The sequence below is a fragment of the Phragmites australis genome, chromosome 2 (genome assembly GCF_958298935.1).
Source record: "Phragmites australis chromosome 2, lpPhrAust1.1, whole genome shotgun sequence".
Classification (NCBI taxonomy): Eukaryota; Viridiplantae; Streptophyta; class Magnoliopsida; order Poales; family Poaceae; genus Phragmites; species Phragmites australis.
The window spans coordinates 19,855,286-19,883,000 of NC_084922.1; the positions used below are offsets into that span (position 1 = coordinate 19,855,286).

The 27,715-nt window shown below is 43.0% G+C and overlaps 2 protein-coding genes across 2 annotated transcripts; one reads left to right on the top strand and one right to left on the bottom strand.

Moving 5' to 3' along the window:
- Nucleotides 1-5,887: 5,887 nt before the first annotated feature.
- On the top strand, nt 5,888-12,422 carry LOC133902305 (probable protein phosphatase 2C 3). The gene is made up of 8 exons (XM_062343908.1): nt 5,888-6,378; nt 6,822-6,993; nt 7,087-7,240; nt 7,706-7,769; nt 7,923-8,030; nt 8,146-8,271; nt 8,436-8,668; nt 11,876-12,422. Exons 1-8 carry the CDS (start codon nt 5,911-5,913, stop codon nt 12,093-12,095), a joined length of 1,545 nt encoding a protein of 514 aa, XP_062199892.1. The 5' UTR covers nt 5,888-5,910; the 3' UTR covers nt 12,096-12,422.
- Nucleotides 12,423-17,636: 5,214 nt separating this feature from the next.
- Nucleotides 17,637-27,073, bottom strand: LOC133902316 (protein ROOT INITIATION DEFECTIVE 3-like). Its single transcript, XM_062343916.1, has 8 exons — nt 26,839-27,073; nt 25,886-25,999; nt 24,961-25,094; nt 24,691-24,850; nt 24,003-24,208; nt 18,190-18,317; nt 17,883-18,103; nt 17,637-17,792 (listed from the first exon to the last, which is right to left on the bottom strand). Exons 1-8 carry the CDS (start codon nt 27,058-27,060, stop codon nt 17,637-17,639), a joined length of 1,341 nt encoding a protein of 446 aa, XP_062199900.1. The 5' UTR covers nt 27,061-27,073.
- Between the last annotated feature and the right edge of the window lie 642 nt (nt 27,074-27,715).

Consider the following 27,715-nt stretch of genomic DNA (forward strand, 5'->3'; position numbering starts at 1 on the left):
GCTCGACCCTAAGACAATGGCAATGAGCTCTCCGGCTCAAGGCATCGGCGACCACATTCGCCTTGCCGGGGTGATAATGAACTTCCAGCTTGTAGTCCTTAATCAGCTCGAGCCATCTTCGATGCCTCATATTCAAATCTGCTTGAGTGAAGATGTACTTCAAACTCTTGTGATCCGTATAGATACGGCACAAGTTTCCCAACAAGTAATGACTCTAAATCTTCAGAGCGTGCACGACAGCAGCAAGCTCTAAGTCATGTGTCGGATAATTCTCCTCGTGGCGCTTCAACTGTCGTGAGGCATAAGCGACAACCCTACCTTCTTGCATAAGGACACATCCGAGGCCCATGCGAGAAGCATCGCAATAGACATCGAAACTCTTGCTCATATCGGGTTGAGCGAGAATTGGAGCGGTCGTGAGCAACTTCTTCAAGGTCTGAAAGGCGGATTCACACTCACTTGACCACTCGAATTGGTTGCCTTGCTTGAACAATTTGGTCATTTGCTTAGCAATTTTGGAGAAGTTCTCGATGAATCGGCGGTAATAACCCGCAAGTCCGAGAAAACTCCGGATGTCAGTGACATTCTTAGGCTGCACCCAATTGAGCACATCCTGCACCTTGCTCGGGTCGACTGTAACACCGTTTTCTGACAGAACATGACCCAGAAAAGCTGCCTCCCTAAGCCAGAACTCACACTTGCTAAACTTGGCATAAAGTTGATGATCTCTGAGTCGACCAAGGACAATATGGAGGTGCTCAACATGTTCTGCATCAGTCTTGGAGTATATAAGAATGTCGTCGATGAAAACCACGATAAACTTATCCAATTCCTCCATGAACACCGTGTTCATCAAGTACATAAAAAAATGCGGTGCATTCGTCAATCCGAAGGACATGACGGTGAATTCATATAGGCCATAGCGAGTCAAGAAAGCCGTCTTCGAAATATCCTCTGGTCGGACTTTGATCTGATGATAGCCTAGTCTTAAGTTAATCTTTGAGAAAACCCGGGCTCCAGTCAATTGATCAAATAGAATATCAATCATAGGGAGAGGATATTTGTTCTTGATAGTGACCTCATTCAATGGACGGTAATCAACACACATCCGCAGGGTACCATCCTTCTTCTTCACAAAGAGTGTCGAGCATCCCCAAGGCGAGGAGCTCGGACGAATGAACCCCTTCTCCAGCAACTCCTTCAACTGCTTCTTCAGTTCCGCTAATTCATTGGGTGGTATCCGATACGGCCTCTTCGAGATTGGAGCTGCACCAGGCACGAGATCAATAGAAAATTCGACTGCTCGGTCGGGCGGCATTCCTGGCAACTCATCCGGAAAGACATCTGGGAATTCCCACACCACAGGAATACTCATCATGTCTACGATAGGGACAACCTTCAAGGCGAAGAGACAAGATTTGACACCCTCAAGCTTCAATTGAATTCGGGTGCCGGACGGACCATTTAGAGTAACTGTCCACTGAGCACAATCTAAGACCGCCTTGTTCTTGGAGAGCCAGTTCATCCCCAATATGATGTCTATCCCCTTCAAGTCCATCACCAGCAAGTTTGCACCAAAATGCGTCTCATTGATAATGACCGATGCTCTGGGCACACACTGACTCACTAGAATCTTGGCCCCAGGTGCATCGACGACATACGGTGAAAAATCAAACTTCAACTAATGCTATTTTGCTATGTCGGATCTCGCTTATTTGAATCCATATACCACATAATGATGAAAATGCATGTTCAAAGTCATGATGCAAGATGAGCAATAAAACATGAAAGTATGCTCGTTCCTAGCTACCGTTTCTTTCTCGGGCACTTCTCTCCGCAACAAACATCGAAACTCACAAGCAGTTATACTTAGAGGCATAATATAGCAGATTCATACATATTGACAGGGAAATATATAAGTAAACTTTAGTTGGTTGCTTAGTGGGTTTGACACACTTACTAAACAACGTTCTAATTGTGTTTAGGCTACTTAATTAAACCAAGCTCTGATACCACGCTGTGAGGACCCGTCCAAACAGTATTCAAATTAATCATCAGGCGGATCATTATTCATAATCCAACCCCGACGATTAACCCGAATACCATTCCGGCAGTCCCGACACGTGTTTTGTACCCAAGGATCGGAACACATGCCTTCCAACATGTACATCACAACATAGCTTAATAGAGGGCAAGTAATAAACATTTATATTACAAAAGTTAAGCATGCAACTGATTTCAACAGTTTTACAACAAAAGCGAGCTAGGAGGAGACAAAACCCCTCAACTCCTAACCAACAAAAGATCTACGCAGCGGAAGAAAATAAACTATACAACAAAAGGATATGGGGCCACATGCCCTTAGGCTCCATACCAAGAACACCGAGTTCGGAGTAGAATGTGCTACTCCTGCCCGCCACCCTGATCAGCAGGCACAAAGTAGCCAAACACCGCCTCTTCCTCACCGACCTATGAACCTGCATCAACTTAAGGGTAGCATCTTGAGTACGAAGGTACTCGCAAGTCTTACACAATATGGGTATATAATATCCCGACTCCAAGGATTATGCATTGAGCTGTTAGCAAGAATAGGCCACAAGGTTAAGTAAAACATATGCGGTAAGCAACCTAGACATATGTGTGAGCAACTAACTTAACCAACATATATGAAACTACCCTGCAACTACCAACTGATCATATGAAACTGAAACCACATTAGTATCAATGTATAACAAGTACCATCTCGACCACCTCCCACATATTCGAACCACAACCACATCTCCGAACCGTACAACCGAATCAACCACGAGAACTCTACGACCGGGTGCAACTGAAACAATAGCATGCTCATGACCGAGAGCGCGGCATTTCGAAATGTTTATACACCCTGCAGGGGGATACTCCTGGACCCACAAGACACGAGGACCATACGGCTTGTGCCACTCGCTAAAGTGCACACAAGGGGGTACCCGTGACAACCTTTCCCAACTAGCCCCAACCATGTGCGACATGCAACGCTCGGCGTGGCGGTACCAGAACTACTCCCGGAGCAAACTAGTACCGCTTACAAGCCCATCCGCTCACACCGTCGTTGTTCAGGCCCCACAAAGCCACAGCTGCGAAGGTATTCGACTCGCCTTACCATTAGATTGGTATGTGGTGAGTAAGGTAAGTGCTAAAGCCAACTACCCCGACGATCGACCTTAAACGACGCAAGCGGCCTACGGTGTCCGGGTTCCCTTCCCGAACTACCCCTGGACTTTCCTTGAGGGCAGATGGCACCTCTAACACTGCCCACATCTCGTCTCATACTCACCACTCGACCAACCAACATCATCGACCTAACATTGTAATCATTGTGAAGGTAATTAACCTACAGCTCACGAACGATGGGACGTTCCACAGCTCGACTTCTACCGAGGATCTATGCATTGCTAAGCATCTCACATTACTTTTAGGTTAGACCTTAACATGATTAAACCCAGGCTACAAGGATATGGATCAACAATACATCAAGGTAGAGACAATGCAATTCAACATAGGATCTACCCAACAAAACCCAACATTGACTTCCTATACATGCAAACCTATATATAAGCATAATTTATCAATATTTAGACTCCATTCAATACAACCGACAGGGTTCAATATGATAGATGCTTGCCTTGATGCACTGGTTCACAAAGTGCGGCGCCTCGGGATCGACCTCGCTTGCCGGAATCGTTGGTTCGGCGATGGTGCAAATATATGCCACAACATGCATATAATGGATGAAAACATTTTTCCTAGATAGAACAAGTCATAAGGAAACTAGAAAATTGAATTCATCAATTTTGGACTTATGATGAATTAATGGTGAATTAATGAAGCTTTAACCTAATTAATTAATCTCAGAAATTTAATTCATTATTTCATGGCTGAGGATATTTTGTTTCATAATAACCTACTCTACCTATTAAAAATATCCTCAGCCATGAAATAATGAATTAAAGTTGTACCCACTGTAGGGTGTAAGAACAATTCGAATTGCCTCGCTCTCGGTCATAAGTGTGCTATTGTTTCATTTGTATCGATCGTAGAGTTTACGAATGTGAGATAAGGTTATGGTATGATGGTTCCGGATGGTGGTTTGTTGATGAGGTACTATGGTTACTATACATACATGTTCAAGTTGTGGTTTACAGGGTAGAAAGTGTAGTTGTTTTTGAGTTAAGTATAGATGTTCACACATATATATCTAGGTTGCTTACCGCATATGTTTTATTTAACCTTATGGCCTACTCTTGCTAACAGCTCAATGCATAGTCCTTGGAGTCGAGCTAAGTATATATGCTCTATATGGATTAAGTCTTGCGAGTACCTTCGTACTCATGCCTGCGCTTTCAGGTTCTATTGGTGATGGTGATGTGGTGTTTGGCTACTTCATGCCCGTCGATGCAGGTGGTGGGTAAGAGTAGTGCATCCTACTCTGGTGAGACGCAACTTTTAAGATGGAGCCTAAGAGCATATGTCCACTCTCTTTTTTTGGTTGTTAAGGTTTTATTTTTCCGCTGCGTAGTTCCTCCTTGCGTAAACTGTTGCAAATAGTTGCTTGTTTAAGAAATTGTAATATAACTTCAATTACTCGCTCTTTCTTAAGCTATATTGTGGTATGCATGTTGGAAAGACATGTGTTCCGATCTTGGGCATAAAACACGTGCTGGGACTACCGGAATGGTATTCTAGTTAATCATTAAGGTTGTGATTATGAATAATGATCATCCTGATGATTAATTAGAATACTATTTAAATGGTTCCTCACAGGTTGATCTGACTTTCTGTTTGGTTGATTGAATCTAAGGTCGTATGAGCGAATATAAGAGCTAAGATTCTGATTAGTTGCTCGTATGAAGATGATTTTGTGACACTGATAAGTGGATCTCTCTGCATGAGCGGATGTAATAGATTGTATCTATCAGGTTAGACTACGAAGGGAACTGAGCTCCCTCCTAGGCTAAATTATAGGTGTACATTTGTATTCACCAAGTCAGACTGAAATAGTATACATATATCTAAATACATTTTTATCTAAGGTTATAAGCATTCGTAATGCCAAAATCTATTTACGTGGGCAACGAATCCTTAGTCGGGAATGCTCCTAGCTGGTGTCTGACATCGATAAAATATCAGACGTTCTCGGCTCCCATGCCCCACCTCCTAACGACTTAAAAAAAATCAAACGCTCTTTCCATCCTTATCCTTTCCCATTCGTTTCCCCCCACAGCTCTTCCTCACTGGCCAAACGGATATTGATATTTCCTATGTTCTTTTCCTGTCTTTCTCTCTCAATCGCTTCAACTAATCAGTCCATGATCTGCTGCCATCACTTGTCGTACTCAGTAAGGGTGATGAAGTAATATACATATGAAGAAGACTTGATAATAATAGTAATTAAGTAAAGGAGCTCAAGTGTTTGAGATGTTGTAACTGATGATTTCAGATGTTGCAACATGTAATTAAGGATGCTGCAACAGATAGTTAGAGATGTTGTTATATGTGATTTGGTTGGACTGATGTGTTTTGAGATGTTGCAATAGTAATTTTTGGATGTTGCAGTTGTTTAGGATGGATGATATTGTATTTAAGGGTGGAAAACTTGATTTTATGGATATAGGACTTTTTCATGCTATTTTTAGTAGATTAGCGAAGGAGTCAATCTCATTTAAAATCTATTGCACGAGCTTACAGTCGAGTGACCGAATAGAATTTCACTTAAAAATATTAAGTGTAACATATGATATTATAATGAGAATTTTTCCTAAAATCGAATACATACAGTAAACTATTTTAATGCATATTTTTATGGTTGCACCGAAGCGTCCTATTATCTGACGTCAGATAACTGGCATTTCCCATCCCTAGTACGCCGCGATGATAAAACCAAAACCGCGTCTCGCCCTCGCCTCGTCCACCCTCCTTTCCTCCTCGTGCTCGTGCCCTGTCCTCGATCCGATCGGGGACGGGTCCGAGGGCAGGGGAATGTCGTCGTCCTCGTCGGCGGCGCAGAAGCACCACCACCGGCGCCAGGGAGGCGGCGGCGGGAGCGGGCTCGTGCCCCTCTCCGCACTCATCAAGGAGGAGGGCCGCACGGAGCGCCGCGTCGGCGCCGGCGGCGGGAGCAGGATCTGCGCGCGCGACGAGGACGGGGGCAGAGTTGGATGCGCAGGCCCCGGGGAGGCGGCGGAGGGGGCGCGGCCGCTGCGGCCGCTGCTGAGGTACGGGTGCGCCGCGCAGTCCAAGAAGGGCGAGGACTGCTTCCTGCTCAGGACAGACTGCCCGCGCCCCTCCACCTCTGCCTCCTCTTCCGCCTCGCCGCACCACACCTTCGCCGTCTTCGCAGTGAGTAGCCAGCCATCTATTGCATCTAGTCTCTGTATATCAATCTAGTATTCGGGGGTGAGTGCGCGATTTAGCATTTGGGGCGCCTGCATCTGTTGATTCGGTGCTGGTGCTTAAGCTCGGGTGTAGCATAGTAGCGACCTAGTGGGCTTGGATTCGCTGGCCCAGCAACTGCTGCTGCTTTGGAAGCATCGATCTTGCTTCCATCTATGGGGTTGGTCGGTGAATTGGTGTGCTCTGCTGGGGATGTTGCTTGGTTACAGATCTTAGTTGGCTTGTTCTTCGTTTAGGACCTAGGGTATGGGACTATGAGCTCAGAAATCGCAATTATGCACTTAGCTGCTGCATGGGTTACCTGTAAAGTGGCATGCTTGACGCTGGAAGGGCCATGGGTAGGCTGGACCGTGTTGCTATTCACTAATCGGATGTTTCTCTGTCTTCAGGTTCTTGATGGCCATAATGGCAACGCTGCCGCGATATACACAAGGGACAATCTGCTCAACCATGTCCTCAGCGCAATGCCACGAGGGCTCTCCAGAGAGGAGTGGTTGCATGCGTTGCCCCGTGCACTTGTTGCTGGGTTCGTTAAGACTGACAAGGAGTTCCAAAGCAAAGGCATGATTCTGCGATCTGCATTCGGCAATTACTGTTTAATGCTATAAGTTAATACAAATGCTGATAAAATTCCCCTTTTTGAATGTTTACCAGGCCTAACTTCTGGCACAACCGCCACATTTGTGATAATTGATGGATGGACTATCACTGTTGCTTCTGTTGGTGATTCCCGCTGTATTTTAGATGCTCAGGGTGGGGCTGTTTCTTTGCTTACTGTGGATCACAGACTAGAAGAAAATGTTGAGGAGTGAGTACAGTTGCTTTCAAAATATATGTTATTATGTCAACAAGCTTTTCCTTTGCTTCCTTGCAAGGAACTAGAATAGCATGCATGGGTGCTTTTTTTTTGTTAACTATCAGTTGTAGTTACTCAGTTACTAGTTGCTTAGAATGTTTACACCACTTCATGCGACTATTACTGCTCCCTCTATTTTAGAATACAAAGTCACATTCCATTTCCACAAAAATTAAACGAACCATGCCGCCGCTATTAATAGAGATGACTAGCTACTCTATTAACTCATTAGTAATTAATGTTAAGTAGAAAGTTTTATCTGCAGTCTTGGTTTTGATGCTAGCCTTATTAACTCTAATTTACAGAATTTCCTAATATTCTTTCTACTAAGCACTTGGCCACTAGTATGTACGTTATTGTTGACTAGTTAACTGGTGGTTTCTGCTGTACCTTAAGTGTCATGTAAAATGATCACAGGAGGGAACGTGTTACAGCTAGTGGAGGTGAAGTTGGAAGACTTAGTGTTGTTGGTGGTGCAGAGGTGTGCTCTCGCTTACTGGTTTTATTCTGTTAAAAGAATATAATTTTACATACTAGCTTGCTATGCTATATATGATACCCTGTATTAAATACTACTTTCTTAATGTTTGAAGGATTATAAAACAACATAACAATTTGTCTTATGTTTTATAAGATTGGTCCGCTTCGGTGCTGGCCAGGAGGTCTATGCCTATCAAGATCCATTGGAGATATTGATGTTGGCGAATTTATCGTTCCTGTTCCTTATGTCAAGCAAGTGAAGGTACTTGTTGTTTAAATCCTCCCACCTTCCATGTTTAGGCCTTCCACTCTCCATGCAGATGCTATCTGTGAGTATGCTAACTGTTTTTAACTCGGTTTATTGTTCTTTCCTGTAGTTGTCAAATGCTGGAGGAAGGCTTATCATTGCTTCAGATGGCATTTGGGATGCATTGTCCTCAGAGTCAGCTGCTAAGTCTTGCAGGGGTTTGCCTGCTGAGCTTGCTGCTAAGCAAGTCGTTAAAGTAAAAAGTTTGCTACTGGGTTGTAGATTCTAAGCAGTTCTGTGTAGCATTTTTTTTTAAGTTCTGTGAAGCATTGCTTGTGCTTCTTATGGTTGCCAAATTAGCATCATTACATCACCAGACATGTCTTTCTTATCAATCACATGTATGCAATAATCATTTAGGAGGCGCTCAGGACAAGAGGGCTAAAGGATGATACAACCTGCATCATTGTCGACATAATCCCACCTGGTGAAACAATACGACCTCCATCTCCTCCTAGAAAGATGAACAAGTTGAAATCTTTAATCTTCAGAAATAAAGCAAAGGACCCTTCTCACAAATTGACTAAGCAGCATTCAGCAGTTGGTATCGTTGAAGAGATATTCGAAGAAGGTTCAGCAATGCTATCAGAAAGGTCAGTTCAGTTGTTCCTCCAAATGTTTTCCTAATAAGATTTTTTCAAGTTTTTTTCAACTAGCTCCCTGTTGATGGGTGTGACTAGCTGGGTTTGTTTTGTTTCATAGGGAAAGCAGCATAATTTATTTTTGAACCATACAGATATACTTACTTATATACCTGACTTCGTTAGATCCTATTGAGCTAGCGTAGATAGTCCTAACCAAGCATAGCATGACAGCCTTTCATTCGCAGCCACATTGTTCTGCCATTGTCCAATCCCTGGCTTGATCATTGACCAACTCCAACATGGACCCTTGTTCCTGATAGCAGCTGGGCATATTGCTGTTTTGGTGTTCTAGAAGGCACTAGGTAGGTGGCGCGGTAATGGAGTGGTGCCTAATCGGGCTAGGCGGAATCTAGTAGTGAAGGGAACATGGGTTGAAAACTTTACAGTCTGATGTAAGGATATTCAGATACACAATTTTTGCCAAAAACCCACTTGAAATTATGTAGTATATCACTTGTTCATCATTCCTCACAAATCTCTTCACCTTTGCTACCTCCTACCATCTGGAAACGTAGATCCCATGTGGCTAAGAGAACTGAGCTTTAATCATATCGCCATATAAATCATGAACAGTACAAGCTACCAAGTGGTCCTAACAAGGATCTGGATCCTCACAACCCTCATTGAGACTCTCTCAAAACCACTCAATTAGAACCTAAAGGACACTTCTATGTGTAGATCCAAATAGGCTTGACATGTTAACGGAGTTCACCACCTACTGTTTATGATTCAGACCAGAGTTATTTGTTTTCGCTATGGCTACAGGATATATGTTGCGATTGTGCATGTGAAGTGACAACTCAGTTATTTTTGACCTAGTGATAATCCCCCCCGGGAAATAAAATCTACTAATCAATTTTTAGAAAGTTAGATTCTCATTTGAAACACACTTATTGGGTGACCTTGATTAGAACACACTTTTGTTTTAGTGTCTCAGCTTACAACATTTTGATTTCAGTTCAACTTTTTTCTTTGGGATCCTTTTAAATCCCTTGCAAGGGGTATCACATCCTTGCTGTATCCCGTAGTCCGTATTTAGCCATGCTGGCAAATGATCGTCACTAACAAAATCTAATTATATATTCGTTTTTGGCCCCACACTGGTCCAGTTGTACAAAGGCAAATGCACCTCACATTATTAAATTTCTGTCCTGCAGTACAAGTAGTTGTGCTCATTTGTAACACAACAACAACAACAAAGCCTTTGTCTCGGGCAAGTTGGGGTAGGCTAGAGATGAAATCCATAAAATCCAACTAAGAAGATGAAGATAAAACAATAGTAAATAAAGGTACTAGTAGTAATAAAAAGTAAAAGGCAAATGATATTTAGGAAAATTAATATTTAGGAAATAGCTATACAAAGGCAAATGCACCTCACAATATTAAATTTATGCCCTACAGTACAAGTATAATAATTCTCTGTACAAATGCACAAGCACTTTTTCTTCATTGCCATCTCATTCTCATATTCATGAGAATAGGGATGGCAATGGGTCGTGTTGGGTGCGGGTAGAGCAGATCCGTGCCCAACCCACTACCGAACTATGTTTCTTGACCCGCACCCGTGAAGGGTGACGGACAAATGTTTGTGCCCGTGCCTGTGTCCGTCGAGTACTCGAAACCCGCCGGGTCGCCTGTGGGTATACGATAGCGAATGGATCTGCGCTATGCAGTGGCGGCGGTCGGCTGGGGAAGTGGCACGGGCAGGATGACGATGGCCGGCTGCGGGAGGGGCACGGCCTGGCGGCAACCGATTGAGGGAGGGGCCTTGACGGGCGGCGGCCTACAGGTGGGGGCAGGACGTAGGCTAGTGACAACGGCCCGCTGCGGGAGGGGCATGGCTTGGCGGCAGCCGGTTGGGTGGAGTGCTGACGGGCGGCGGCGGCTGACAGGGGAAGGTGTGCGGGCAGGCGGCGGCCTACCGAGGGTGACGACGGCCGGCTAGGGATAGGGCACGGCTGAGCGGCGACGGCAGCGGTTGTGGCCGGTTGGGGGAGGGGCGTCGACGGATGGTGGTGGACGGTGGTCGACTGGGGAGGGGCGCAGGCAGGCGGCGGCAATGAGGTGAGGGTGGCGGTGGGGCTGTTAGCTATGGCTGGGTGGGTGCATTGGTGGGGTGGGTGGGGTGGGCTGTAGCTTAATGAAGGAAAGTTGGGATTGTTGGGCTGGGCTGGGTTTAGTAATGTACTGGGCTATGCTAATATTGTATATCAGGTATACCTGTGGGTACCCGCGACCAAATTACAAAACCCGTGCCTAACCCGATACTTTGTGGGTACCCGACCCGCGGCACCCACGGGCAAAAAGTAGACTCATGCCCGCGACTGTCGGGTGGGCGCGTTACCCGCGGGTACCTGAACCCGCAGGATGAATTGCCATCCCTACATGAGAAGACTGTTAGAGCTCTGGTCACTCCTTGTGCTTCTACCTACCAAGTTGCTAGAGTGCCAACAAATCTTCCCATCAATATGAAAATGTGAACGGGGGAGGCAAAGGGATATATTACCTGATAGGGGAGAAGGGATATCATTCTGTTAGTGCACTGGATCCTTAATTCTCTTTTGTTTACAGCAGAGATAAGCACCCTTCTCCATGTGTCCTTTAATTGAAACATTAGACATGTAGCTTTGTTCAGGCTTGCATAGTTTCTCTCTGGAGACATAGTTAGGCTCTGAGACGTTTCTATACTAAATCATACGAAGATTAACTGGCTACTGGAACTTGGTATGAACTGGCCAATTTTTCAGATGTTTATGTTGAGAAACGTCTGGTCCGCATTCAAGTTGTTTTTTCTTTTTATTATTTCAGATCACTAAAATCTTAGAAAAAAGAATTGAAATGTATGGTTAATCATTTGATTTTGGATGTTTATTCTGAATAATCTGTAATGTATCTGAATTTGAAATTACATAGTGATTCATTTTGATCGTTAAACTGGTACTACAACATCACAATACCACGATTATATGTTTCAGTTCGAGGCGAGTTAGAAATTTTCCTAGCCTAGCCTGTTTTCATTGTTTCATGTCCATCTTGTTGCATACTACCTTCTGTTCGATTTTCTTTCCAGAATGAAACGATGTATATGTATTGTTGTCTGTGAATTCGAGATATCCACTGCAGAACAATGCTCATTTCATCTACTTGTACCCGCAGGTTAGGTCATGATTCAAGTGGTGGGAGGACATCCTCAAGCTTGTTTACATGCGCCATCTGCCAGGTAGACCTCGAACCAAGTGAAGGTATATCAGTTCATGCCGGATCGATCTTCTCTTCCAGCTCTAAGCCATGGGAAGGTCCTTTCCTTTGTTCGGATTGCCGTGATAAGAAGGACGCCATGGAAGGAAAACAGCCAAGTGGCGTCAAGGTTCTGTAGTCCAACGGCCAATTGTAGCTCCCGCAAAATCTCACCTTTTTCAATGTGAGCACCCTTGCATTACAAATTTTTCCTTAAATTTTAGGTGATTCGGATAATTTCAGGCTGCCTTTTATTCTATTATGTGAAGAGCTAGCCGACAATGTAAGTAGTTCTTGGGAAAAGAAAATGTGAAGCGAGTGAATAGAGTATGTCTCCATTTTTTTCTCGCTTCTTTTCTAGGAATGGACTAACTGCAGCTTGCTTCTCGCGAGTTGAGTTTGATAGTAGCTATTCTTTATTTGTAACCTATTGATGCCTTTGCTAATAGATTTTTTTTTTTTTTTTTTTTTTTTTTTTTGCGGTTTGTTCCTCCCTTACGTTTTCTTTGAAATGCACCCCTACTTGCATCCCACGACATTTTTTCCAACCCTTGCCGTGGTGCGACTGAGACTCTTGTATGAGATTTTTATTTATTTATTTAAGGGTGCATTTAGTCTTAAACTGACTTACAAATCCCCTATTCACATATTCTGAATCGTTGGACTTAAGCTCCAACAATTAAATTAACCCTCCGCAGGTTTTGCAAGATTTAAGATGAAACCTCTTCATTATTGTAGTAGGATAAGTTTTTGGTTAAGGCACCCACACCTCCCTTGGTGGAAGGACAGAAGACGCAACGTCACACTTAGACTACTCCTAATGCACAGGATGATATTGTTGTATCCAAGACCGCCAATCACGTTTGGCAATAAATTGATATGTAAAAACTTCTACAATGCATAATATTGTATATTTGTAGCGTTGTTTCCTACACTACCCAAAGCATTTAATTATCGCATATGTTATGAGCAATTAAGTCTTTTCTACACTATTTTCTAGTATTGGATTTCGTGCCCAAGCAGTATTTTATAAAAGATACAACTTTTCTTTCTCTCATATTTAATTCTTTGCCATGTCAGGAAAAAAAATCTTATTTGACACTCAATAAATGTGCATAATACTATCTATTGGGAGTAGTCGAATGATTGAAAAAAAACCTAAGAGTGTCTCTAATAGTGTAGATAGCTTGCTAACTATAAAAAGGTACATATTATCTATAGACTAAAGATGACATCTTTGTATAAAGTTATCTTAGGGTTTAGGGTTTAGGGTTTAGGGTTTAGGGTTTAGGGTAGTTCCCGAGGCGCGCGTTTAAACTGCCATCTCCACTCACCCTTGCCAGCGTCGAGAAAGGTTGCTCGCTCGCTCGCTCGCCGCCTGCCGCTGCTTCCCGCTCGCCGCTGATTCTGGCTCTCTGCTTAGCGCGAGTTTCAGCGGCAAAACGCGCCCGCAGTACCAGCGCGCTAGCGAAATGCAAAGCGCGCTAGCGAGTTTCAGCGCCATGCAGCGCGCGCACGCCATAGCAAAAAGATCATCCGCATGCAGAAAGATCAGCGGCATGCAGCGCGAAGCAAAAATATCAGCGACATGCAGCGCGCGAACTAAAAAGATCAGCAGCATGCAGGCATGCAGCGCACGCACGCTTGCACGAAGCAAAAAAAAAAAAAAATGCTCCAAACCAGCACGATGCTCTTCACGCCAAGCCCGCGCGAAGAAAAAAAATTGCGGCATGCAGCACACGCACGCTTGCGCGAAGCAAAAAAAAAATGCTCCAAACCAGCACGATGCTCTGCATGTCAAGCCCGCGCGAAGAAAAAAAATAGCGGCATGCAGCGCACGCACGCTTGCACGAAGCAAAAAAAATGCTCCAAACCAGCACGATGCTCTGCATGCCAAGCCTGCGCAAAGAAAAAAAAATAGCGGCATGCAGCGCACGCACGCTTGCACGAAGCAAAAAAAAAATGCTCCAAACCAGCATGATGCTCTGCATGCCAAGCCCGCGTGAAAAAAAAAAATACCAAACCAGCGCGTGCGAAAAATTGGGGTGCCAGGAGTCAAACCCGGCACCTAAAGCTTCGAAAGCGTCGGCCGTAACCACGCGGGCTAAGAGGGAGAAGTGATTAAGAGTGCCACGCGACTCTATTTAATATGGGTATGCTTGGTATGCGAGATGGTGTCCAAAACGTCAAGAATATTGGAACCGGAGGGAGTAGTTAGCTGGTGTGTCCTTATTGGAGACGCGGTTCGTATGGTCTCGCAGATCGAAAAGGTAGTGCTGACGGTATGGACGATAGAAACGTTGGGCAATTGAACAGTATGAACGGCCAGTGGCGTATCTTGTCAAATAAGCCGCGTTATAAGAAGCCTAATTTGGGTTGGATGTGAAAGTGATTTCTTCCACTAAGAGTGCCTCCCAGTTCTATTACTGTTTTCGTTGTTGGATGGTCATGAGATCCGTTCTCTCTTCACACTAAGGATGGCAATTTTCCCCGTTGAGGTAGGGATCCGCCCGAATAGGGCAAGGATGGGGCTAGTTTTTCTCTCACGGGTCCCATGGGGTGGAGCCCCGAGTCCAGATTAGGATGAGGGTAAGGATAGAGTTTTTCCCACAAGGCTCCATGGGGCCCGAGTCGGCGGAGTCGGCGGTGGCTTCTCAAGCGGAGGTGGTGGCGGTTGGGGGGGGGGGGTGGCAGGGCCGCGGTGGGTCGGTGTGTAGGCGAAGGTGACATGTTGGTGGTAGCTTCAGGGCTGTGGATATGGAGGCACACGACATCGTATGCAGTAGCAGCCTTCTCGGCGGTGTCAAAGTGCCCAGCCACACGAGGTGGCTGCGCTGTGGGTCGTGAATCTCCACCACCCACCGGCCCCATGGTCGCGACAACACGCCCCTAAACCTCACGCCCTTCGCCTCCTCCTCTAGCCCGTAGCAGCACGCGCCTGCGCTTCACGCTCCCCGCCGCCACCACAGCTATAGCCGGCAAGCTCTCCTCCTCATCCTCGCCACTTGTCGGGGGTTGGGGGCTCTGTCGGAGTTCAGGGATCCGATAAGGCTGAGGACAGGGCCATCTTTTGCCCCGATACGCCTTTAAGAGTCAAGGTGGGGACGTCCACCCCGTACCATCCCTACTCCACACTAGGGCGGTTACCCATATGTATTGTCACATTGTGGCATGTGGGATTGAGGCGCGCATGAGGATTCCTTAGAGGACATTACCGTCAACCACCACCATAGGAGAATTTGCTCTTTTATGGTGAGATTGCACATGAGGACAGGCACTCAGGTGACTTTTGCTACCATGTCCTCTTGCTGATTGAGGGCATTCATCTCCATGCTTGGCACCCGGAGCTTAGAGGTGATCATCCTTCGAGACATCGACACATTTGGATGGTACGGATACGTGGCCGACCTGTTTGCAGATGGGTACTTCCATATTCTGAGTTTTGCCTTGGTGCACCATCCAACACAAGATACCTACCACTCGAAACCTAGCTCATTCTCGTCGACACGCCTTCGGTACCGGGCAATGGATTTCGGCCCTGCCTGACATCCCCTTTGACCTTTCATCTCCACCTTCAGGGCCATTATATGTGCACATGCACCTGGACGTACGTTAACACTCCATTCCTGACGACGTTCCCATGATTGACCACCTACGTTGGGAGCAGGGGGCCAATGATGCCCAGTAGTTGCCGTGACACATGCGTTTTTTCTGATCAGGAGCTTCATTACTTAATTAGAAGCAGGTCTACAAATCGAGTTTCAGTATTTCGAGTGGATCACCCTACTCTAGACCACCTGAGACAGGTCTAGTGCCCCAGGTTATATGTAGGAATAGTTTTCATCCACTAGAGCACACAATCAAGATCTCATTTCACAATAGGAAGTTTGAGAGAAAATCTACGATTCACCATTGAATAACTACTGATTCTATAATCCGTCATCGAATAAATTCTGTTTACTTCTATACCATCGAATAAATGTTTCAGTTCCTTATATGCCATCGACTTCCAATACTGCCCTCCGCTATACTGTTCATGAACAGTACCTGAGAATAAAAAAAGTCACAAAAAATATGTCGATTTTTGTGCACGCTCTATAATTCATAATCAACCTATTTTAACTATATTCACCTAAAAATACTGTGTAAAATTCAAACTAAAATTTCTCAAAATGAGCTACTTTTGTAATACTGTGCATTACAAAGAACTAATTTTTTCACCGCGGAAGATAATTTTAGAAATTATTGCATCACATTAGAGGAATATTAGTAAATTTTCTCAGATTTTTTGTAAATTTTTATGAGGCTTAAAAATTGCAAGAAGTTACAAAAGTAGTACATTTTGAAGAATTTTAGTTTGAATTCTATACAGTATTTTTAGGTGAATATAGTTAAAACAGGTTGATTATGAATTATAGAGCGTGCACAAAAATTGACATATTTTTTGTGATTTTTTTATTCACGGGTACTGTTCATACTGTTCATGAACAGTGCAGCAGAGGGTAGTATCGGAACCCGATGGCATATAAGGAACTGAAACATTTATTCGATGGTATAGAAGTAAACAGAATTTATTCGATGACGAATTGTAGAATCAGTAGTTATTCGATGGCAAATCGTAGATTTTCTAGAAGTTTGAACCTCCAATTTGAGTGACTTTATTACCGGTGACAGTAACACACGTTTTCAATACCGAGTTCAATTAAATTGTGTATGCTATGAGCTGGTTACAGTGGGGGTGCTGCAAATTTGGTTACAAAGGACTAGATTATTGGGAGAGAATGCTTGTGGCAGACGTGGTTTTTGATAAAATAAGAAATATGCTATATTCCAGGCGTCTGAAAATAAAAGTTTTTTCAGTCAGATTTGAATCCAAGGGTGGATCTTGCTTCTTCTACCTCCGGCCATGGTTGGTTCTGCTTCTGTTCTTTCTCTCTCTTCAATCAATGAAGAGATCCCTCACCCGCCGGCCTGCCTCCATCTCCAGTGGCGCTCCCACTTCTGGATTTATTGCTGCTGCCCTCGCTGAGCTAATCAATAGGTTTCCACCACCCCTGTCGTCAACCCTTGCCACCGCCTGTTTGTCGCTCATAGCGCCATTGTTGTCACTTGACCGCACCATCACACTTTAGCCCACCACCTCCCTAGCCTCACTCTACCCCTGGGGTTGTTGGTGAACCCCGAACCTAGCCATCTCTCCTAAACTCGCTGGCACCATCATGTTCACATGGTCACCTAAAAATCACGCGATTTTCAATGACAAAAGTACATGAAGTGTGATAAAGTAAAGGTTATCTAAGATGTTTTATTCTCATTTGTTGGCCTGCTCTTCTGGCTTGGGTTTCAAAACGATGTATCTTGGTATTATTTTTTACTGCTATTAATATGTAAGTTCAGTAGGGCTCTCATTTATTGTTTTCCTCAAAGAAGAAGAACGCACACGCAAAATAAAGAAACAAAACCACACCACAAGACCTTTTTCCTAAAAAAGTAGAGTATCTAAAAAATCGCCAAATTGAAAAGGTATTCTCATTTCACAATAGGAATTTTCAACCTCAAAATTAAGTGACTTTCTCACTACTGAGTCCGACTCACCTTCTCAACACTGACTCCCATGTTCAATTCAAACAATCACAGTTCTTTCAATTCTCGAGCAGCAGAATCAAGAACCTCCTCTGAGCTAATCCAGGGTTGCCCTTACCTCCATCACATTAAGTGCCTTCCACTGCAGTACCGAGTTCATATCGCCCAACTCCTTTGCCAAGTTTTGGTTCTTTATCTGCTCATCAATTGTCATTCCAACAATCATTTCTATTGCTTCAGGGGTTCTCTTCACCTAGTGCAACAGTGGAAAGAAATAATATTGTCACTGCTCACGATAAATAACTTCATAATTTTCAGTGATATACCAAGGCTTATGCTTTACCTCTAAATCCAATATTTGCTTACTCAGAAGGTTAGAACTATTAAAACGTGCACGTGTAGAATCTGCATCTTTCGAGAAATCAGACGGCTGCAAAAACGTTGGTGTTTCATTGGTCTGTCTGAATATTTTCTGAAGTGTAGGTATCTCCAGAGCAAGAAGATTTCTCGTGTGGACCCTTGTTATCACCGGATTTGGAATCACTAACAAGTTTGTTACAGGCCCTATTGTTGACAAAATCAGAAAAATTATATACTGTAAAAATTAAGTCACATATAAGGTGAGGTGAAATTTACTCTAGAGTACTCACCCATTTTGTTTTCTAATTTCCTGACAACATTCCATGTTGTTGTGTCCCAGATAAGGACATTGCAATCCTTTGCTCCAGAAACCAGCCATACTCCTTCAGAACTAAATGCTAATGCACTAATCGGAGCCCTGTTGAACAAGTAGGACTTATCATTTGGTCTAAAACTCTACTAGCTATAAAAAGATTGGACAAATTATTTAACTTTTTATCAATCTAGACTTATTGCATAGTCAATACTTTATGGCATAAATCATTAAAAGGCTGAACCTAATACTTTGTAAATAACTATGTCAAAAATCTAAAATTTGGATGTTAACTGAGATAAAAGCACTTCTCGACATTTTTACATCTTAACTTCAATTTTTTTATAAGCATCTTAAATGTTGAGTTCTATATCTTGGAATGTTGGAGCCCAAAGTCATGATTATATTGCTCCGTGTAATATTCATAGACTATAAGGGGCTCCTTGCATATTGTCATATGTGCATTTGTATATATACTGACTTAGGGCCTTTAGTGAATACAAGTAGCTATTTTTAATATGGTATACTGAGCCAAAATTAGGGTTAGGATTCACTAATCGTTCTTGCGTGTTGCAACTTCCACACTCTTCTCGATCCATCCACTGTACGTCTGTGCATCATCTGGATTGGGCCACCGCTCGCCGCCAGGGGCTGTGCCTGCCTTGATCCGGCGTAGTCACATCTTGACCCGACATCCTCCAGCCCTAATCTGCCTTCCTCGCGCCTGGGTGTTGGCTTTGCCTCGGATTTGCTCTAAACCATCGGCTCGCTCACGCCCCTATGTCGAGCCACCGCTCCCCTGAGATGGGCTGCCTCTGCATCACCGCCACTGGCCGCTCTTCTGGGTCGGGCCACCTCTGCCTCGTTGCTGGGTCAGGCCGCCTCTGCCTCGTCGATGGTCGGCCACTATCCTGGGTTGGGTCACCTCTACCTTGTCGCCGGTCGGTGCCCGCCTCAACTCACCCCAACGCACCTTAAAGACCAGGCTGGCTACATGGCCGCTCGCCGTGTCCCGAGTCGAGGTGTTCTTTTAAAGAACAGAACAACCCCGTGTAGGTAAGAGTAGTAGTAAAAAAAGTGTAAAAAAAGTAAAAGACAAAGAAAAAAAGAAAATTTGTAGCATTTGCCGCTTTTTTGCGCTCTTTAGGATGTCGTTGAGAATCGTTTCTGTTCCTCGGTGATCGGTGATCTTTGATGGTGCTAACTACTGGGATATTACAAAACATATGTGTGTCCCTAGATGGCTTCATCTTTGGGGTGTTCTCTGTGGTTACGTTCCTTGTTTTCCTTCCCTTGGTCTTCCATCAAAGCCTGTGCAACCATCTGTTGACAAAAGGGACAAAGTAGCTATTGACATCGTAATAGATGCTTATGAGAAGGCTGTCTCTACCTATTAGCATGCTTTGGAGCTATACAATGATCGGTTGTCTGACTGTGCTCAGTGGATGGATGATGATGCTCGTGCAACGTCTATTTTGATTGCTAGTGTGAAGCACATGTTTTCTTCTAAGATTGTTTATTTCTCTATTGCCTGTTAGAGATGGACACATCTTCATCATACCTATGAGCCATCTAGGGATGCTCTCTCTCTATCTATCTGTTGTTTGCCAGGAGCAGTCTCTTTAGCAGGGTGATACCATAGTTGATGTGTTCTATGCTCAGATGTCAGCTATGTGACATCAGTTGGACTCTCTTTGTGTTCTTGGTTCCACTCTTGTCAGTGCTATTTGGACCTGCATGATGAACATGATTTTTGATACTTCTATGAGTTCCTGACTTGACTTTGTCCAGAGTTTGAGTAGCGTTGGGCTCAACTGCTTGCATGACATCCTCATGTCATGCTTGTGGAGGTTCTTATGGAGCTGTGCTCGAAGGAGACTCATCTACGTGGTTTTGGATTGCTGCCACTTCCTTCAGTGTTGGCTGCTCGTCCACCTGCTATGCCTATGTCTCTGTCTACATAGTTGTCTGCTCCTCGTGCGACTCCTTCGCCTTTTGTGATCTTGTCAGGTGGTGGTGGTTGCCCTCGCTGTGCCTACTATAACAAGGAGGGCCATGTTGAGGCGAACTGCTACTTGAAGAAGAAGCATCTTTGATGTTCTTCTGATGCTTCTTCCTTGGCTACCTCTTCGGCTAACACTCAGCAGGAGATTGTGACGCTGCATCATCTCCTGGTTGCTACCTCTGGCTCTGCACCGATAGGTTCTGCTAATATCTCTTCTGTCACCGAGAGATCACCTTCTATGCAGTCAGGTACTTCTCCTTAGATTCTTAACTCAGGAGCATCTTTTCTTATGACTTCTAATTCTTCCAGTCTGTCTTTGCTTCATTCTCTTATTTCTTCTATTCATGTCGTTACCGCTGATGGTACTTCTCTTTCTGTTTCTGGTCAAGGCACCCTTTGCACTTCTTCTTTTAGCGTTCCTTATGTTGCTCATGTTCCCCAACTCACCATATAGCTCATGTTAGCTGGTTAGCTTATTGACTATGGTTGTCGTGTTATCCTAGATTCTAACTGTTGTTGCGTTCAAGATCATTGCATGGGTGCTCTGGTTTGTACTGGCCCCCGACGCCATAATTCTCAGTGTTTATGGGAGCTTGACTAACTTCGTCTTGTTTCTGCTGCCATCGTCAATCTCTCTGCTTCCTCGACTACTATCTCCTTCCAGCAGTGGCATCATCGTCTTGGTCATGTTTTTGGGTCACGTCTATCTTCATTAGTTCATCGTAGTCTTATAGGGCATGTCTCAGGAGATGCATCCTTAGATTGTCAGAGATGTAAGCATGGTAAACAGATTCAGCTTTCTTATCCTCATAGTGAGTCAGTGTCTCTACGTTCTTTTGATATTGTTCACTCAGATATATGGGGTCTAGCTCCCTTCATTTCGAAAGGGGGGCATAACTACTATATTATCTTTATAATTGATTTCTCTCACCACACTTAGATTTATTTCATATCTTCTCATAGCGAGGTGTTATCTATACATAAGCACTTTGCCACTATGATTCACACTCAGTTTGACACTCTTATTCATGTTTTTCATGCTGGTGAATTCCTTCTGGGCATCTTCATCCCTTTCTTGCTGAACATGGTACATTGTCTCAGTTCTCTTGTCCTGGAGCTCATGCTCAAAAGTGTTGTTGAGTGCAAACATCGTTATCTCCTTGAGACAGCTCATGTGCTTATGATTATCTCTCCTATTCCACCTCATTTTTGGGCTGAGGTGGTCTCCACTGCCACATATTTGGTCAATATCCATGCTCTCAAGAGTGGGATTCCTTTTGAGCATCTATGTAGGTACCTTCTTAACTACTCTTCTCTTCGTCTTTTTAGTTGTATTTGTTACATTCTTCTCGCCTCCTGTGAACATACCAAACTGACCTCTCAATCTATTGAGTGTGTCTTTCTTGGTTACAATGCTGAGCATAAGGGTTATATGTGTTGGGACCTTGTTGCTCGCCGGATGCGCATTTCTTGCAATGTTACTTTTGATGAATCTTGCCCCTTCTATCCTAGTACCTCTCCTTCTACCTCTTCAGCATAATTCAACATACTTGGTCGAGCCTCTATCCTTTCTTACTTTTCCTATCACACCCGTCCCTGTTTCTTCTTCTCTTCCTCAGGTACCATTGGCGCTCTCTGCTACTGTGCCTTCTTTAGTGTCTTTCATGCCTTTGGCCTCCACGTCATATGCTCCTCCTTCTTCTAGCCTTGTTGAGCCTTTTCCTTTCCACTACACTCGTCGTGCTGTCTCCCATCCTATTATGCCACCTTATGATGAGTCATCTCCTTTCGGCGATTCAATTCCTCCATCTTCTCATCGCTATTCCCTTCGTGATAGCCATTCGATTTGACCTCCTGACCGCTTTGGCTTTGCTAGTGCAGTTCCTGCACCGTCTTCTTATTGTGATCTTGTTCGTCTTCCTCTATATGCTCGTCCTATCACGTGTAAGTGGGTCTATAAGGTTAAGATCCGCTCTGATGGTTCTCTTGAGCGTTATAAGGCTCGTCTTGTCGCCCGTAGTTTCCAGTAGGAGCATGATCGTGACTATGATGAGACTTTTACTCCGGTGGCCCACATGACTATAATGCACACTCTTCTTGCTGTTGCATTTGTGCGTCAGGGTGAGTTGCCTGAGGAGGTCTACATGCACCCAACACCAGGGTATTCTGTTCTTGAGGGTATGGTTTGTCATCTCCATTGCTCTCTCTATGGCCTTAAGCAAGCCCCTTGAGTCTAGTTTGAGCACTTTTCTTCTGTGATCATTACCACTGGTTTTTCTGCTAGTGCTCATGGTCCTATGGTCTTTGTTCACACTTCCTCTCATGGTCCAACTCTTCTTCTCATGTATGTTGATAACATCATTACAGGAGATGATTATGAGTATATTGCTTTTGTGAAGGCTCATCTTAATGAGTAGTTTCTTATGTCTAATCTTGGTTCTCTTCATTATTTTCTTAGGATTGAGATTTCTTCTACTTATGAGGGCTTCTTTTTGTCCCAAGAGAAGTATATTCAGGATCTTCATCATGCTTCTCTCACTGATGAGTGCACTGTGGAGACTCTCAAGGAGCTTAATCTTCAACTTTGATCCACTGATGGTGAGTCTCTTACGTGTTTTGTGCTATCATCGTAGGACTATCTCTCATCGTCTCTTCTTTCCATGCTCCAGTTCTTTACAGTTTCATGCTTATTCTGATGCTACTTATGCTAGTGATCTTTCTGATAGTCGGTCTATTTCTGCCAACTGTGTTGTCATTGATGGTTCTCTCTTTGCTTGGAAGACTAGAAAGCAGACTGCAGTTTCTTGTTCTAGTGCAGAGGCTGAGTTGTGAGCTATGATATTGTTGACAGCGGAGCTCAGTTGGTTACGATGGTTACTTTTCTTCTCTGCACCTACTCCTCTTTACTCAGATAGTACATGTGCTACTAGTATTGCTCAGGATCCAGTGAGGCATGAGCTCACCAAACATATTAGTGTTGATGCTTCTTAGGCCCTGTTTGTTACAGCTCATGATTATAATAAGCTAGCTTATTTGTTCTGAGCTGAAATAAACAGTTAGCTTATTTGTCCAGATTATTATAAGCTGAAGCTCAGATTATAATAATTCCATAAGCTGTGAAAATAAGCTTATTTTAGCTTATTTTGGCCTTTTACTATCCTACTCATCAAATTTAGAGGAAATTACCCGCTAATGCCACTCCTCCCACCCTACACCTGAATCTCCCGCCTCCTATTGAGGGCATTGCAGACTTTTGCCAATAATCCAAATTCCAATAATCTAGGTTGCGAAATAGCTCACAACTTATTTCCCTCCAGCTTATCATAATCTAACTTATTATAATCCACCATCTATAAGCCGCTTATTATAATCATGAGCTAAAACAAACAAGGCCTTACACATAGACACAAGTACAAGATGAGGTGATTGCTCTTTAGTATGTTCCTTCTGAGCTTCAATTGGTTGATTTCTTCACAAAGGCATAGAGTACAGCTTAGCACATGTTCTATCTCTCCATATCCAGTGTAGTTGATCCTCCTTGAGTTTGAGGGGGTAGGGGTTGTGTGTTAGATACATATATTGCTATGTGTAATATCCCTATATTATAAGAAGTTCACTGCATATTGTCATCTAGTTGTCACCCTAAACCCTAATATAAGCTGCTATCCCTAAAAATTTGAACCCTAATACAAATAAAATGTAACTCATATATAGGAGCAAATATAATGTATGTGATAGGAGCGATTATTTTCATCCAAGGTACTGTACAACGTAACAACACTCACTTGTGTCCATATAGCACTTGACAATCATCCTTGGAAAGCGTGAAAGTCAAGTACGACATTCCAATGCCATCCAATCCAGTGACATATATTGCAGCATCACCAGCGCCACAAATCAGTAATTGCTCCAAAGGATCAATTGTAATTGCAGTAATTGGACTGGAGAGTTCCAGCATGTGAAGTAGTCTTTCAGACATAAGTTCTGTAACCTAGAAAGGAAACATGCATTGAAAGTGTCTTCAATTCTGATGGGATTTAACATATAAAAGGTTGTGTTCTACATTTAGTTTGGTGCAATGAAATGTTAAATAATACTACTGGCGATTATATAAGTACAATGTAACTCATATACGCACCAGGTTCAAGCTGACATGAAACCCAGAAAAAATTGTTAAAGCAAAAAATAACGGTGTTAGGTCTATCCAATTTCAAAGTAGTTGCAGTCGAATTTGTCTAAAGACAACAGAACACATCTTACCCTTGAGCTATATTTTAATCTATAATTGAATTCTATACTATAGCAAGTCAGTAGCTAAAGCCTATTGTGCTTAGCTCTATGAACAGTAGTCATTGTGTATATAATGTTCAGTGCAATATGTAGACTGCAAGTATCATGATATATGACATATGGATCAGGTTTCAAATCACACTATTGAAGGGTGCAATATATTGTATCTTGATATGCACAAACCTTGCAACTGCCATCAAGCGAGCTAGTTATCAGTATTGGACAGGGAACCCCTAGAATTGTAAGAATGCCGGTTACTAAGGCCTCATGCTTGACTGTATTACAGAAACTGGGGCAGTACTTTATGGCTTCATGGGATTGGGGTTCTTCAGCTTGAAATAAGCTGTAAACTCACATTAAAAAGACAAATTAAATAAATTTTGAGGTATAAAATACCGAAGCATTCATATGGCACTGAAACACTTGATTCATTTATCAGAACTCAGAAGGAACCTGATCATGCACCACACATGCACTGTGCCTTCTTCAGAGCCAGAGATGACAAGAGAGCTATCCTGAGAGAAGGATAAGGAACTTATGGCATTCTTGTGCGCCCTCCAACTTTTTAGCAATGCTCCACTTGCAACCTGAGTTAATAATTTTGAAGTTATCAAGACCTTATATTAATTACTTGGATCAGTAATACTTGTCACGGGGAGTGTAATCCAACCTTTTGATTTTGGCTACCAATATTCATATGTTTGTATGGTTAATAACAATAATACAAGCACATATTTCATAACAGATATTTTCATGATTATAGTTTAACAAATGGTTATCTACAAGCCGGATAATCTTTAGTAAAATACAAGATCATTATATGCCCTTGTGTGTACCAACATAGCATGGTGATAAACTCATAATATTATCCTTTTCTCCTTTCTATATATATATTTTTAACTTTCATTTCAGGATGGGCCTGGCTTCCATAATCTGGCTGGCCCAAAAATAGGTATGCTGCGAGAGTAACATCCTACCTATATAGCTGGAGCTGTACAACAACATGAGATGGAATCCAAGACCGAGAAAACAAGATTAGGCGATTGAAGAAAACATCTACGGGCATAGCAAGTTTGATAACATAACCTTGGATTAGCACTAATGTCATACAAATTAAATATTGGTGGCTAGATCAGTCCAGATGTGAGACTTTGCCAAAGTTCAAATAGGAAGGTCCCATGTCATGTACTCTTCAGCAAAAGGGTTGTAATGCCTGGAGACATCTTCATAACCTCTTAAAAATGGAGGTAGGTTCAAAGAAAACATTCCTGACAAAACCAATCTATTTCAATTCCAACAACATAGGCATTAATATAATTATGTTAAAGATAATCCAGAACAGAGTATTAAAAGGTAATGAAATTACTGAGGTAGATACCTCCCAAATGTAAGCATTGCCGGAATGAGCTCCACCAACTAAGTACATCCCATCTTTGGAGCAAGTGATAGGTCCAATGGCTTCTCCTATGTAACTTGTATGGGTTTCCTGGAGCTGAGAAAAAACATGGAAACCAGAAGGTACAATATACCATTAAGCTATACACATAGCAATCTTCTCATACAATAATTTGTTTTATGGTAGGCCGGAGGTATGAAACTACCACGCTGAATATTTAATTGTAACACAATATCTTACCAGCCAACTAATTTAAACTGAAGGGATTTTTGCATAAGCCTCCCCACAAGTTGGGACTGGCGTATTTTCTTTCAGAAAGCAGCCAGCAACAAGTTCTGTGCATGTCTAACATCTGCAAGCTAAGACCGATTTAACACTGACCTACCTATGAGATCTAATAAGTGGTTGACAATAAAATTAATTTTTTACATCAGGCCGGAGCAGATGCTTAGGATGCTACATTGGTTTGATGTACTAGGGGTGTCCCATTTTTATATCTAAATTCTCATCTAACTTAGTTTGGCCTCTACATTTCAACAGAATTCGGGAAATATAGACCTTCTATAAACTGATTTCTGATGTACCGCATCAGATCTTCCACCCCTGCAAATCCTTAGAAAACATAGCATGAAGACTATACAAATCTCCCAAATTTTATTATATACAACCACAAAACACAACAGTAAAGAATAAGTCAGTTCTTCATCCCTAGACTTGTTTGTTACCTTCTCATCAACTACGCCAAGTTATTACTCTGTACATAAGAAAACACAATATGATGCCGGAAAGCGACAATTTTTCATCAAATCTATTACTCCGTACAGACAAGAGAAAGATAAGAAGCATTGCCATGGATGAGAAGTGACAACATGCCGTCATACATGTCCCATAGCAATCCTTCGGATTATTGAAGGTATGGCATGATCAGCACGCACCTTATTTGTAGCCCAGAAATAGATAGCACCGCCGAAGATTGTTTGACCCTTATTCGATCGAGATGCAGCAAGGAGATGTCCTGAAACGTTGGCGATACCTGATGGAGGGGCAAGACAATCATTTATGTAGAGAATCTCCTCTCCTGTGTTGACGTCAAACATTGGCGCTGCATCGCTCTCTTCGTCGCACACCACCAATACGGCCTCCTTTTCTCTTTCCATTGTTCGGTCTTCTATGGGGAGTGGATCTGGTAGGTAGGTTGAGGAAAGTGAAGAATGTAATTCAGGAAAACTTTGTGTTGGAATATAAGTAGGGAAAAAGGTTGATAACAGCAATTGGAAACATCTCTAAAGTTTGAACTGAAATGGTCCTTTTAGGAGTAACGGAAAAGGAAAGTATACAAGGCCAGAAGCAAATCTCCTTTGATGTCATGCCTAAACTTCCCCTTGTATCATCAACCCATGGCCCATTAATACAATCTAGGGTCTTTTACCTTACCATTGCTTTGTTGGGAGTCTCAGAAAAATAAAGGAAACTTTGCTCAGGTGATTCGGGATGCAAAAGGCAAGTCTAAGGAAGTTCCGCAAAAAATAAAAATAATACAAATTCAAGGATTTTTCTTGGTACATGAAGTGCTAGATTTAGGATAAAACGTATAATTAACCGTAACGATTTATACTGAAGCATATATAATGAAAGTTAATAATAGTTCATACCCTAGATTGTTCTGTAAGTATAATCCAAGTTTAAATGTAAATAGCATAATAACATGAATGGCTTTTTAAGTTATTAAACATCCTTTGCTAAAATTATGATCTTCATTATCTAGTTGAGATCTTGAAAATTAAGAGCATCCGTACTCATGAGCACACTGAT